The following is a 14068-nucleotide window of genomic DNA, read 5'->3' on the forward strand; positions in this document are numbered from 1 at the left end:
TTTCCCTTGGCAAACTTGGAAACTCAATTGGAACGAAAGATACAAAGATCTAACCTTGACAAAGCTATCAAGTGAAGCTATGAGACTTCAAAAGACATTGACTGATCACATACTATGTATGTGCAATGCACCGAAGATAGAAAAATGATCTGGGACTTCTGGTCAAGATGGCAGCATAGGCAGAAATGGCTCACCTCTTCTCACAACCACAACAAAATTACAAGTAAGAGATAGAACAACCATCACTCAGAACCAACAGAAATCGAGTTGAATGAAGTCTGACAACTACAGAATTAAAGAAACTACATCCATCCAGACAGGAAGAAGGGGTGCAGATGCGGAATGGGATGGTTCCATAACCATGTGTACTGGATAAGAATTTGGGAGGGATATTTTGGGAGTAAGAAGTCCCAGCCCCACACCAGGCCCCTCAGCCCAGGGTTCCAGTGCCAGGAAATAAGTCCCTAAAACTTCTGATTGCAAAAACCAGTGGGGATTGAGCTGGTGGAAGAAATTTCTGGAGCCACAAGTAATTCCTCTTAAAGAACCCATACATGGACTCAGCTACTCAGACTCACTCCCTCTGGGTTCCAGAGCTAGGGTGGCTATTTGAGGGGAACCAGTGGTATGCAGGGGGAGGCTGAAGTGTCTGTCATCAAGGTGAGCAGAGGTCATTGTGCCTTTTCTGGGCCCTCCCCCACAGAGCTGGCTGACTGGTACCGTATCTAAGATCCCATCAGTTTGGCTAACCCTGTTTGCTCTGCCCTGGATATCCCCAGAGACTCTACCCCACCCAACTTACAGGCCCACCCAAGCTGCTTTTCCATATGAATGGTTGGTCTTGGCTCAAGCTTTACAACTTCCAAAAATCCTCTCAAACAAGCAGCAGCTGGCTTCCATGAGCTCCAGGCCTGGAACTAGTAGCCTAGATTCACAACTTGGCGTTGCCTATGAATCTCCAAGACCAGTACAAGTAGCAGCCATCTCAGATTGCTTTATAGCTCATGCAGGATGGCCATGGGCAAAACACAGGTGGGGGCTGACCTTGGCCTGCACCACCAAGGAAACCCCAGGGCCAGCCCACCCAGTGGACAGCTACAGACCAGGTTAGAGGACCATGGCCCTGCCCCTGCACAGCTGATCCTCCATGGAGGGTGGAGGTTGGTGGTCAGTGGTTACAGCCAATCCTTGCAGCTGACTGGCCAGGGTAAATCCCTCCCATTGATTAGCCAACAGCAACCAAGGCTCCACTACAAGAGGAGGGTGTATTCAGCCCACACTAAGGGCACACCTCGAGTACCCAGCTTGGGTGTTAGGGGAGGCTGTGCATCTAGACCCTATAAGACACCTACTATATTAGGCCACACTACCAAGACACAGAGTCAAAGAAGTTCTACCTAATACTTAGAAACAAACACAGGGAGGCTGACAAAATGAGGAGACAAAGAAACATGGCCCAAATGAAAGAATAGATCAAAACTCCAGAAAAAGAGCTAAATGAAATGGAGATAAGCAATCTATGAGATGCAGAGTTCAAAACACTGGTTATAAGGATGCTCAGGAACTCAGTAAAGACATCAACAGTATAAAAAAGATCCAATCAGAAATGAAGGATACACTAGTTGAAATAAAGAAAAATTTAGAGGGAAACAACAGTAAAGTGAATGAAGCTAAGAATCAAATCAATGATTTGGAACATAATGAAGAAAAAAACAACCAATCAGAACAAGAAGAAGAAAAGAGAATCCAAAAAAATAAGGATAAACAGCCTGTGGGACAACTTTAAGCACTACAACATTCGCTTCATAGGGGTGCCAGAAGGAGAAGAGAAAGAGCAAGAAATTGGAAATCTATTTGAAAAAGTAATGAAAGAAAACTTCCCTAATTTGGGAAGGAAAGAGACATGCAATTCCAGGAAGCACAGAGTCCCAAACAAGATGGACGCAAAGAGGCCCACTCCAAGACACATCATAATTAAAACACCAATGGTTAAAGATAAATAGATGGGAAGGGGTTTATGGGACAAAGGGTGAGGTAAGAGGATTAAGAAGCACAAATAGGTAGTTACAGAATAGCCATGGGGATGTAATGCACAGCATCAGAAAGCTTGTAGCTAAAGAACTTATATACATGACACAGGGACATGAACAATGGTAGAGGGATTGTCTAAGAGAGTGGGGGGTGGGGTGCAGGGGGATAGGGGGAAAAATCAGGGCAACTGTAATAGCATAATCAATAAAATATATAATTAAAAAAAAACATGATGATCTGTTCTCAAGGAGCTCACTAGTGGTACCAAATGATTAACTACCTGAGTTACATTGTCTAAGGAGTTGAGGCTTCTACATTCCAACTTTATTTTGCACTCAAGAAATATAATAAATTGCCAAAATTGATGTTACAAACAAAACAAAACAAAACAAAACAAAACACTCTTATTCCACTTTATTTTCCAAGTCCAAAACTACAGACCTGAATACATACTAAGCATTAGTTTGTGCACTGTACTCAATATAAAATCGTAAACAAAACAGACAGGGTCTCCTGCATGGAACTTAATCTAACAAGGGAAACAGACTGGCAAATAAATGTTACCCATGTGATAAGTGCTTTAAAGGAAAAGTACAGTATTTTAAGAGAAAATAAAGTAGGAGAAATAAGCCCAATATATAGCCAAGCATTGGGCACAATCGCAAAGGAGCTGATTTACAATTCAGTTGATATGAAGGATACCCACCCTGAGCCCAATGTAGCTACCCTGCCAAACTCAGTTTGGATAATCAAAGGATTTCCTGAAAAAGTGGCATTTTAGTTTACATGTGATAAAAAGGAGTTAGCTGGGTGAACGAGGGAAAGAAATATAATCAGTAGGAATACTGAGTATGAAAGGTGAGAGCCTTTTGGGGGGAAAATGCTAATTTCCTGTCAAAGACTAAAATAAAAAAGTAGTACATCCTTCATATTTAAGAAACTTTCTTGGTGCACCGAGACAGAAAAATTTGGTCCAAATGAAAGAACAGATTAAAGCTCCAGAAATAATACAACTAAGTGATGAAGAGATAGCCAACCTATCAGAAGCATAGTTCAAAATACAGCATGGTAATCAGCATGCTCACAGAATTGGTTGAGTATGGTTGCAAAATAGAAGAAAAAGTAAAGGCTATGAAAAGTGAAATAAAGAAAAATGTACAGAGAACCAGCAGTGAAGGGAAGGAAACCGGGACCCAAACCAACGGTGTGGCACAGAAAGAATAAATAAACATTCAACCAGAACAGAATGAAGAAACAAGAATTCAGAAAAATGAGAAGCTTAGGAACCTCTGGGATAACTTTAAATGTTCCAACATCCAAATCATACGGGTGCCAGAAGGAGAAGAGGAAGAGCAAGAAATTGAAAACTTATTTGAAAAACATAATGAAGGAGAGCTTCCATAATATGGCAAAGGAAATAGACTTCCAGGAAGTCCAGGAAGTTCAGAGTCCCAAAGAAGTTGGACCCAAGGAAGCACACACCAAGACACATCATAACTAAGTTACTCAAGATTAAAGATAAGGAGAGAATCTTAAAAGCAGCAAGAAAAAAGAAGACAGTTACCTACAAAGGAGTTCCCATAAGACTATCAGCTGATTTCTCTAAAGAAACCTTTCAGGAAAGAAGGGGCTGGAAAGAAGTATTGGAAGTCATGAAAGGCAAGAACCTACATCCAATATTACTCTATCCAGCAAAGTTATCATTTAGAAGAGTAGGGCAGATAAGTGCTTCCCAGATGAGGTCAAGTTAAAAAGTACAGGGAATAAGAAGCATACATGGTAGGTAGAAAATAGACAGGGGAAGGTTAAGGATAGTATAGGAAATGGAGAAGCCAAAGAACTTACATGTACAACCCATGGACATGAACTAAGGTGGGAGAATGCTGGTGGGAGGATGGGTACAGGGCAGAGGGGAATAAAGAGGAGAGAAACAAATAAAAATAAATCTTAGGAAAAAAAAAACCTTTCTTGCTTTAAATATTAAATTAAGCAACCTAATTAAAGACAATTCTTACTACTTACTGCTTGACATTCCAGTTCTGATAAAAGACTGAAATGTTCTTTCCCCAATAGTAGTAGCTTGGTCCTTCCTGTGATTGGACTCACTTCCAGGTGAGTAAAGTAAAACACTACGAAGAGCAATCCAAAACTACTCAAACCCAGGAATAACTTCCATTTATTCTTCCTTACACTTTCTTTAAACAGTTCCTTCTTGTTAGGAGGAAGTGCGCGCCACCATTTCCTTATGCCCCTAGAGCAAAAAGAAAAATTCAAAGTTCTGATAATAGCATCAGCACATATAACCAAAACAAAATACTTATGCTAGAATTTTATGTCTTCAAATACTTGAATTTATATTTGTCTGTATAGATGGCTTCTTCAAAAATCTATAAAATTCTTAGCAAAATGATGAAAAATCAACTATATAGAGCTTTAGTTAAAAAGTCTAATATTCATTTAAATTTTCTTCAATTACCTTAAAGGTAAACACTGAATGAGGAACTATTTTACTACAGCTACCACTGGTTAACATTTACTGACTGTTTGCCACATGCAAAGAACCCTTCTACTCATTACACATATGTGATTTCATTTAATCTTCATAATAACCCTGTTACAGAAGGGAAAATGGAGACACCGAGAAGTTAAGCAATTTGTCCAAGGTCACAGAGGTAATAAGATGAAAATCAAATACTCTGGCCAGTTGGCTCAGTTGGCTGGAGGGTGGTCCCACAAACCAAAAGGTTGTGGGTTCGATTCCCAGTCAGCGCAAATACCTAGTTTATAGGTTCGGTCCCCAGTCAGGGAATGTGCAAGAGGCAAGCAATTAATGTTTCTCTCGAACATTTATGTTTCTCTCTCTCCCTCCCTATCCCTCTCTCTAAAATCAAAAAGCATGTCCTCGGGAGAGGATAAAAATATATAAATAAATAAGAGGAAAAGGAAGCAATGAAGGCAATGTAATTCCAGAGTCTGAGCACTTAACCACTTAAGAGGCAATGAATTGCCCAAATAAACATCTGAGGAGTTATGATACAATAAATCTACCCCTTTAACCTCCATTCTCCCTACTGTTCATCAGACTTCTGGCATAATCTGCCAGTGCTTCAGCAAGGTACAAGGGAAACTACCTCAGCACTGACTTTAGAAATAAGTATTGTCCAGTAGTAGAAACTCCATGCCCTCGACAACATGACAAAGGAGAGGTAATAAGAAGAACATAAGCAAAGAAAAGAAGAAAATGAGAGATTTCATAGATAACATCTGGGGAGTTCCCATTTCTACCAAGCAATGATACTCTGCTCCTTCCTGGAGTCCAGAGACATTTTGACAATAAGCAATGTTTTCAAGACTGGGACAAAAATCTTCCCTTGTGAGTTCATCTGTAAAACACAACAAAAAATTTGAAGTATATACATCATTCTCTTGGCAAAATTTATTTTATAAAATAAAAATAACTTCTTTCTCTTAATTTTGTTGTCACACCTAAAATGCCTCCAAAGATTAAACCAACCTATGAAATTATTTCCTATTTAAAACTTCCTATGACTTATTTCTATTTAAATTTATAAAAACATATTCCAAGAGAATATTTCAGGTGGCTGATAATAGTAACAATAAAAAAAGTTAAAAATAAATAATTTAAAAGGATGATAAAAGAGCTGCTGGATTTTTGAGGGTTTTTTTGCTCAACCCCCCCAACCCCTCCCATCCAGCCCCTATTCCCCAGCTGTCAGCCTGCTCTCTACGAGTCTGTCACTATTTTGTCCATTGGATTCTACATATGAGTGAAATCATATGGTACTTGTATTTCTCTGACTGGCTTATTTCACTTAGTGTAATACTCTCCAGATCTATCCATGCTGTCACAAAGGGCAAGATTTCCTTCCATTTTATGGCCAAGTGTAAAAGTGTAAATTCCATTGTGTAAATGTACCACAGCTTTTTTATCCACTCATCTACTGATGGGCATCTGGGCTACTTCCCACTCTTGGAGATTGTCAATGACGTTGCAGGGTGCATATATTCTTTCGAATCAGTGTTTTGGGAAGAGAGCAGATTGACAGCTGTTGGGAGGGGAGGTTGGGGGAATGCAAGGACTGAGAAAAAAAAGAAAAACCTCATGAACGCAGAACAATGTGGGAATTGCCAGGGAGTGGGGGGTGGAGGAAGACAGATGAGGGTGTAGGGGAATAAATGGTGATGGATGGAGACTTGACTTGGGGTGGTGAACACACAATACAGTGTACAGATGATGTGCTGTAGACTCGTGCACCTGAAACCTGTGTGATTTAGTTACCAGTGTTACCCCCAATAGATTCAATAAAAAGGGAGAAAAAGAAAAAGAGCTACTTGCCCAAGAACCTGAACTGATTTGTGACAAAGATTCTTTCCCCCAATAAACTCTCCTCAGGGTCTCCTGAACTCTTTTTCAGCTAGGTCTTAACTTTCAGACTCTGGACTGTCCAATGGTAGCAAGAACCTTGCTGAGTCAGTTTAGCCAGAATCCCCCATCCTCCATACCTGACCACCCTTCATTTCTAACTGGAATCCTCATCCTTCACCAGCCCCCAGGTGATACCTGATTCCCCTTACCTGCCTTCAGCAAGAATCTCCTTAGGTCTGTTTAGGCAGAATCCCACCTCACTCCTGATGCTTCCTCTAATTTTCCATGCATGGACCCCTACCTGGCGCCTTGGCCATAAATTCCTACTTACCATGCTGTATCCAGAATTGACTCCAGTTCTATATTGAGGTCTCTTTTGTCCTGCTACAATACTCCTGAATAAAAACTGTTTTTACTGCTGTAATTACTGTCTAGCTCTGGTTTTCTTTGACAGTCATTACTTAAGTCAAGAACTAATCTAGTTGTATATTTTCTGCACGCCAATGCCAAATCATAGAAAACACAGTAAGCTACAGAGTGTAAGTTCCCAATTTTGATAAAAATAAAATTGGGTTGGTGTGGAAGCAAAGGAGAAGGCTAGATAGGACTTCATTGCTATCAAACACAAGAAAGCTTTATGAGGAGATAATGCTTAAGTTTACCTTTCAACAATCTTCCATGAAGCAAATAAAACAGGATTAATTATGGAGAGAGGGGGATAAAACAAATATAAAGTACTATTTAGTTATAAAAATATTAATTATTATAAAGGACTATCAAGAGAAAATAATACACTTGTTGAAAATAGAATAGAAAAATAAATAAATATTAATGCTTTAAGAGTTAACTTGGCTGGAGCCCCTTTTTTTTAAGATTAACTCCTTCATTTTATTATTTTATATTTTTTAAAAGAACTTCAAATTTTATTTTTCAATTACAGTTTACATTCAATATTATTTTGTATTAGTTTCAGGTATAAGAGCCCATTTTTTTTTACTTTTTCCATTACCATTTAGTCCTCTTACATATCCCCCACCCCAAGCAATCACCACACTGTTGTCTATGAGTCCTTTTTCCCTTTTGCTCAATCCCTCCACCCCCTAACTGTTGGGAACTGCCCTGCCTGGTTTCACAGGCAGCCATGGCTAAGGCTGAGTGACAGACCTTGAGACCCTAAGCCACTAAGGAGACAAAGCTTATCTCCCTGGCAGGAGCACCGCCTCTGCCCACTTTACTTCACCCTGCCTGGCCCCCAGTGCATGACCGGTTAGCCAATGATGGGTAAGATTCCTCAAGGGAGGGATGACCTAAGACAGGCACAGTCACAAGGGGGCCCTCAGGGAAGGACTTGGGGGACTATGGAGAAAGAGGGTGATGGACCCTCGTCCCTCGGCTTTGACATGCCCTGAGTCCTCATTCTGTCTGCAAGAAGTCTCCTATTCTGTTGGCTGCCTTACTTCTCCTGCTTGACCTAAGCCTGAAACAATGCTGGAAGTGGGTGCAGCCCTGTGCTGGAAAGGGTGGGTTCCCCAGGGTGATCAGGCCTGAGAAAGAATGCATAAAATCCTGTGAAACCTGCTTTGCTAATAACCTCAATTTAAATAAGGGTCCAAACATGAAATGAGTTTGTTTCCCCAAAGTTTTATGGTCCTTTAGCTATCTGACCCTGACTCCAAATAAGCCCTCAGAGTTCTTTGAATGTTATCTATTTGATTATTACTGCCTGACAATGACTGATGAGCTTTCCATATACACCCTGTATCCCTATGCAAATTAAGCCAATAAAAGCCTGTCAAGGCAAGGGTCAGGGCACTCTCCTCTTGAGAGAGTGGCCATGTCATCCCTTTTCCTCCACAGGATTTCTGTAGTCCATGTGAATTTGTCTCGTCTCATCCATAATGCCGCAGACATTGCAGGCCGATACCCAAGTCACCTAACCTCCCTGCCCAAGTGCCCATTCTTAAATAAGCATAATTCTTTAGTTACATAATCTGTTGCCTCAAATTCCATACACTAAAAAAGGAATGTTTGTAAAGTACTGTTCTTATCCATGAGTTACAATCAACATTTCTGATTATTTTTGCAATCATATATATAAGGTCAATCTTTTAAATGGTGTCTATACAAAATATATAATTTTTTAAATAAACAGTAAATTATTTCAAGATCATTAAATCCTACATAATAGAACTGCACAGAACTGTTTAGAAACTTAATTTTGAGGTAAGTACAGGAGGGAAATCTACCAAATTTTCTTTCAAAGTGTAATTTTACAAATATCCTTTAATACAAAAGTTTACTCTTTAAAAAAGCATTTTACCTGCCAACAATGATTGCAAGTAGTTTCTGCACTGGTTTAAGAATTATCAACAGGAGAGGAACGGGAGCAGCTTGAGAGCGTGGAGAAGTGTGGAAACTCCTGATGTCTCTTGTGGGAAAACAGTTTACAGGATGCAGTACTGAAAGAGCAGGAACTACTGCAACTTCTTCTATCAGCTTCTGTCTTGAAAAGGAGTCACTCCACGCAGTACATTTTTGGGTAGTCAACCAAATGTCCTTACTTTTGATCCTCCAGGGGTATCCTGTTCTTTTGTTATTAAAAGTCCTATAGAAATGAAAGTTTCCAGGCAGAGAAGTCAATCCATCACACTGATCTACTCTGAGGCCCTGATACTTATTTACTATGTGGTTAATTTGTACTTGATGACAGTCCAGTGAGGTTACAGCTAGTGTGTTACATTTTCTCCAGATGGTCAGTAAATTAAATCGGAAAAAAACACAGTTTCTAGTAGCATACTGCAATCCGCAGACGAAGTTCATCTTTCTTTTGCTTGATTATCTAGAACACAAAAAATAAACTATAAATATCTCTGGAACATACTCATTTACCAAACTGGAAACCTAACGCTTTCGAACTAGGTGTATCAGCTGTTCTTCCTTTAACACAACTCACACTAAATTACCCTGGGGGTTCTCACTCTTACAGCAATGCCTTTGGGCAATACAAATACTTAGTTTTTTCTTATTCTTCAACATGTACTTCAAAAACTAGAATTTTTTCTTCTTTTCATTTTTTATGTTTAGTTGAGGGAAGTCATTTTTATTTTAACACCAAATTATTTGGGGAGTAAGAAATGGATTACACAAAAACAGTAGTAAAATTTTATCATTTGGCAGCAAGGGTTGGTGGGGAGGAAAGAAGCACATAACACTTACAACCCTAACTTGCAAAATGTATTTTTTTAAAATAAAGTTATTCCTTCCAGATATATCCTGGCACTTCTGACTGGGGTCAACATGGAGTACATGAAACCAGACCTATCCACCAAAAACAACTAAAGGAATATACACCAAACTATTCATAGTGGTTATTTTGTGTGACAGGATGGTGTTTGTCACGGATTTAGTATTTCCATCTTATATATTTCTGCGTTTAAATATTTACAGCATCTATTATTACTTTTGTAAGCCTCCAAACCAATAAAGGCAACTATTTTTGTAATTTTGTTTGGTCCCCACTGGCTTCAATAAACTCCTTCAATATGGGAGATAAGGCCTCCCACTATTTCACCGGGCACCTTCCCCATCCCTCGTTCACCCATTCCTGAGGTCCAGGCCCACTGACTTACCCTTCTCAGAAAAAGAAAAGCTCGCCTCTTTATGGCTATGCACACCTAGCTCTGCTCATGTGCCAAGCAAACTCCTGTTCATCTCTCACAATTTATGTGAAATTTTTAAAAAGCAGTCTACTGACACAGAAAATATAACATTATATATATATATATAAGCAAAAAAAATTATTTACATTACTGACAATCAAGTGTCACTTAGAACAGAAATAGTGCCTGATAGTTCATAATCCTTGGTTTATCCTTAAGAAAGGGTAAAGAATGGGGGAGAACTCCATTCATACACTTCCAAAGAACCCATCACTAGACTACACAGCGAAAGAAAAAAGTCAGGGTGGACACACCCACTTCAAAGAACTGAAGAAGGTCAACAAACATAGCTGGCAGACTTCTAGGATTACTAAATTAATGATGTGAGAAAATTAAACAATTTGGATTGTTGGCTTTTAAGAACATTTCTGATCCTTAATTAAGTACCATCTCAGAATGAGCAAGTACAGCACTCACTGGCACTCACAGCTGAAGCCTGGAAGACAGTTTTAACAACTCTGCTGAAAATGACTATTTCTTCTCTAGTTTCTATGGAAACAGCTGCCAGATTGGCAAAAATAGGGCATGTACTTTAAAATAATCATTCAAGCAAAGTACACACATGATGGAAGGCTTTAAAAAAATAAATTGGACAGCAACAGACTTGGTTCTTAAGCTTCCGAAGGTCAGACTGCACCCCTGCACCACTGTTGGGAATGGCAGATCTGACCCAAACCCTTTTAAGAAGGGTTTACGTGGCATTGGTCGATCACTATAGTTGATCAATCCTGAATTCCAAATGAGGTCTTGCCATCTCCTTGGACTATAATCCCACTGAGGACCGCATGGCACAATAAAACCATTGCTCCACTTTATATAGGCAAGTAATATGATTTAAATAGTAAGGAAAAAAGTGATTGTTGTAGACAACCTTATTTAGAACGGTTTAGACAGGAAATTTTCTGGTTTTCATTGACAGGCGTAGGCAGGAAAACTTTGGTAGTGGAGGTAAAAGAGAAAGGGGTGCCCCCAGCGGCCTAGAAGCGGTTTTCTACGGAGGAAGGTGTCGGTGTAAGGCACACCATGCTGCGTTATTAAGAACCACCTTTAAACAGGAGCCGCTAATGAGAAGGAAGGCTGAGGGGCGAGGGAGGATGTCTTCCCGGAAAACACAGACACTTGCCAATTTGCAACTCCACAGTGCCAGAGCAGCACCCAGGAGTCCCTGCATTTCCCACCAAGAGAGGAAGGAGGGGTAAGAATGGGGCTTTCTTCCCCATATTCCTCTTCTACTCACCCCTCTCCCCCGACTCCACACGCACGGCTCTCCCAGTTTCCCCGCGGGCGCCCCATGGTTCCTCCCCGCCCCCCAACCCAGTCTTCACCACCCCAACCCCGCCGGGTCCTCACGGGCCCCTGCTCCTCACCCCAGCACCCCACGAACTCCCCACCCCCGGGCCCGGCCATCTCCGAAAGGTAGAGCAAAAGCAACCCCACCAGGACAGACACCAGCAGTTGCGAAACTGAGAACGACCCCTTCGCCTTGGCCCTGGCGCAAGCGCACTCCCCATCCAAGAAGCCCCGCCCCCTCACTTCCTGCCCTCTGTTGGGGCCTGGGAGCCTTTTGCTCCGCCCACTCCGGGCAGTGGACGCCCTACCTCTGAGACGTCCTACTAGCGGGTCCCGGGCGCCAGCGTGGACTGTGCCGCTCTATCGTCCCCGTGTGGCCGGAAGAGGGATGTGGCAGTGGGCTGGGCTGTTTGCCTGGAAGCAGCTTCAGTTACAGAGTCCTTGGAACCTGACTTAGCTGAGCTGGGTGGTGTAAAGAACGACCCATGCAAGCTTGTGCCAGCTGTAATAGATTCTAAGGAGTGCGGGCAGGAAGGAGAAAGACGGCTTCCAAAAGACTAAGGTTTCTTGCTTCTGAAGGTGCACTGATAATAGTATTGGGAGTGTGAGAACTCTGCTTTCACATGACTTCTGGAGAGACACATTTTGGGAAAGGTAAAGTATAACCTGAAGCATCTGAAAGTTTGTTGAAAACAGCGGGCTAAAAAGCAATGTGTATAGTACGCTTCACTCAACCAAAAAATATTTATGGAACACCAAGTGTATTGGACATGCCAGGGATGATACAGCAGTGAACAAGACAAAGACCCAACTTTCATGGAGCTTATATCACAATGAGGACAGACGATAAGGTGGTAAACAAGTAAATGAAAATATAAGATACTGACATGATTCCACATTAGTTGTACTTACATTCTATGAACAATGAAAAAACATCTTTTTAAATGTAATAATGTTTTGGGTTTTTTAAAGATTTTTATTTTATTTATCTGTAGAGAGAGGGGAAGGGAGGGAGAAAGAAATGGGGAGAGAAACATCAATGCGTGGTTGCCCCTCGTGTGCCCTCTACTGGGGACCTGGCCTTCAACCCAGGTGTATGCCCTGACTGGGAATCGAACTAGTGACCCTTTGTTTTGCCGGCTGGCACTCAATCCACTGAGTCACACCAGCCAGGGCTGAAAATGCATCATAAAGAATATAAACACTACGAACAATTTTAGGCATCACTTTTAAAGTGTTTATTAGTAATTTTTTTCTTTTACTTACCTGTGTTTTACAATTTGCCTTTTCCTTTGAAGGAATTATCCTGGCAGATCCCTGACTGATAACTAGTTCCCTGAAAACTGAAGTGGCAGGTCCCTGAATTGTCATGATTTTATCTCCCACCCTCTGAAGTGCGTGTGTCTTACCAAGGTTTCCTGTGGACTAGACACCTCCTGCTAATCCTACCTGATTAGCATGATGACATCAATGTAACAGATGGGTGTGCTGCCCTGTAGGATGTCCAGGTGGCACAGATCCTTGCAGACTGTACTGTGACAGATCAGAGAGCTGCACGATGGCTGTGGCAAAGCTGCTACATGGTTAGTCCTGGTCTACAGTAGATTACCGAACACTCCCCTGATTTCTGAAGGGGCCAGAATGGCAAATTAAGTGGTGATATGACAGGATGACCACTCCGGCATCCTTTAGGTCTTTAGTGGTGACATAAACCTTCACCATTATCACCCTCATTCACTTGGATGAAATATTGGGTTTTATTTATTATCTTGAGTTGGTAGGAAAGGGACAGTTTCAGAGGCTTTCACCTGGTCTCCCCACCATGAGAACCGAAGGCCAAAGACCTAATAGGGAGACTGGGGCCTGGGAAAATGACCACTGGATAGGTCTATATTACTTGATCTCCATAAACCCCAACTCTTACAGAGGGCACATGATAATACTTTGGGTTTCTGGGTAGAAAAGATCCTTTCAGATCCTGTGCAACATCTGTGTATTTCTCTTTCCCCAACACATAGTTAGCTGAGAAAATGATCATGGTCATAGAATAATCATTACAGTAAATACTTGTTGCACTGTCCCTGCCTCCTTCTTCCTAGGGACCCCAGCCACCTGCTAAGTCAGTGGGCTGTCTGTGGTCTGGGTCTGAAATTGTCTCAGATCTGAGAACTGAGCAAGGAGCATGAATTTTTATTGAGGCAGCCACCCTCAGATGCCCACTCCTGCACGCTTGCCGCCTTCTGGTTGTAGATGTTAACAGCACCCTGTTAGCTACCCATCTATTTTTCCCCTAAGGACACTTTGTACTATTAAATACCTTCACAGCTCCCTGAAGATCAAGCCCCCTAGGCTGCCCTGCCCTTTTGACCTTGCCAGCTGTAATAGTGATGATGATATCCTCCAGCCTCCAGACTTCTGGTAGTTATAGCCACCACCTGGCTTCTATCACTTCTATGACTCCTGGATATTATCAAGCCCATCCTGTGACCACTTCCCTCACCATCATGCCTGGCCTGCCAAGGGTAGCTGCCTCGGAACTTCTTAGTGATGCTGGTACTCCTCTCACCATTGCCTCTATATGGTCTTTCCTTTTATCCCCCCGCGGAACATAACCCCAAGTCTGGTCTCCTGGCTTTACACA

General features: G+C 41.5%; 1 protein-coding gene across 8 annotated transcripts in view; it reads right to left on the minus strand.

Moving 5' to 3' along the window:
- The window catches only part of OMA1 (OMA1 zinc metallopeptidase), a 54107-nt gene extending 42444 nt beyond the window's left edge, over positions 1–11663 (minus strand). For 2 of the 8 annotated variants that reach the window (XM_045204344.2, XM_045204340.2), the window contains exons 1-3: positions 11505–11647; positions 8739–9257; positions 4054–4282 (exon numbers count right to left, since the gene is read on the minus strand). In XM_045204344.2, coding sequence (XP_045060279.2) covers positions 4054–4282; positions 8739–9238 — 729 coding nt within the window. In that variant the 5' untranslated portion in view covers positions 9239–9257; positions 11505–11647. The other 6 variants (XM_045204343.3, XM_024571242.3, XM_045204342.3 and 3 more) reach the window with 6 other exon arrangements.
- Between the last annotated feature and the right edge of the window lie 2405 nt (positions 11664–14068).

The sequence above is a fragment of the Desmodus rotundus genome, chromosome 3, assembly GCF_022682495.2.
Source record: "Desmodus rotundus isolate HL8 chromosome 3, HLdesRot8A.1, whole genome shotgun sequence".
Lineage (NCBI taxonomy): Eukaryota > Metazoa > Chordata > Mammalia > Chiroptera > Phyllostomidae > Desmodus > Desmodus rotundus.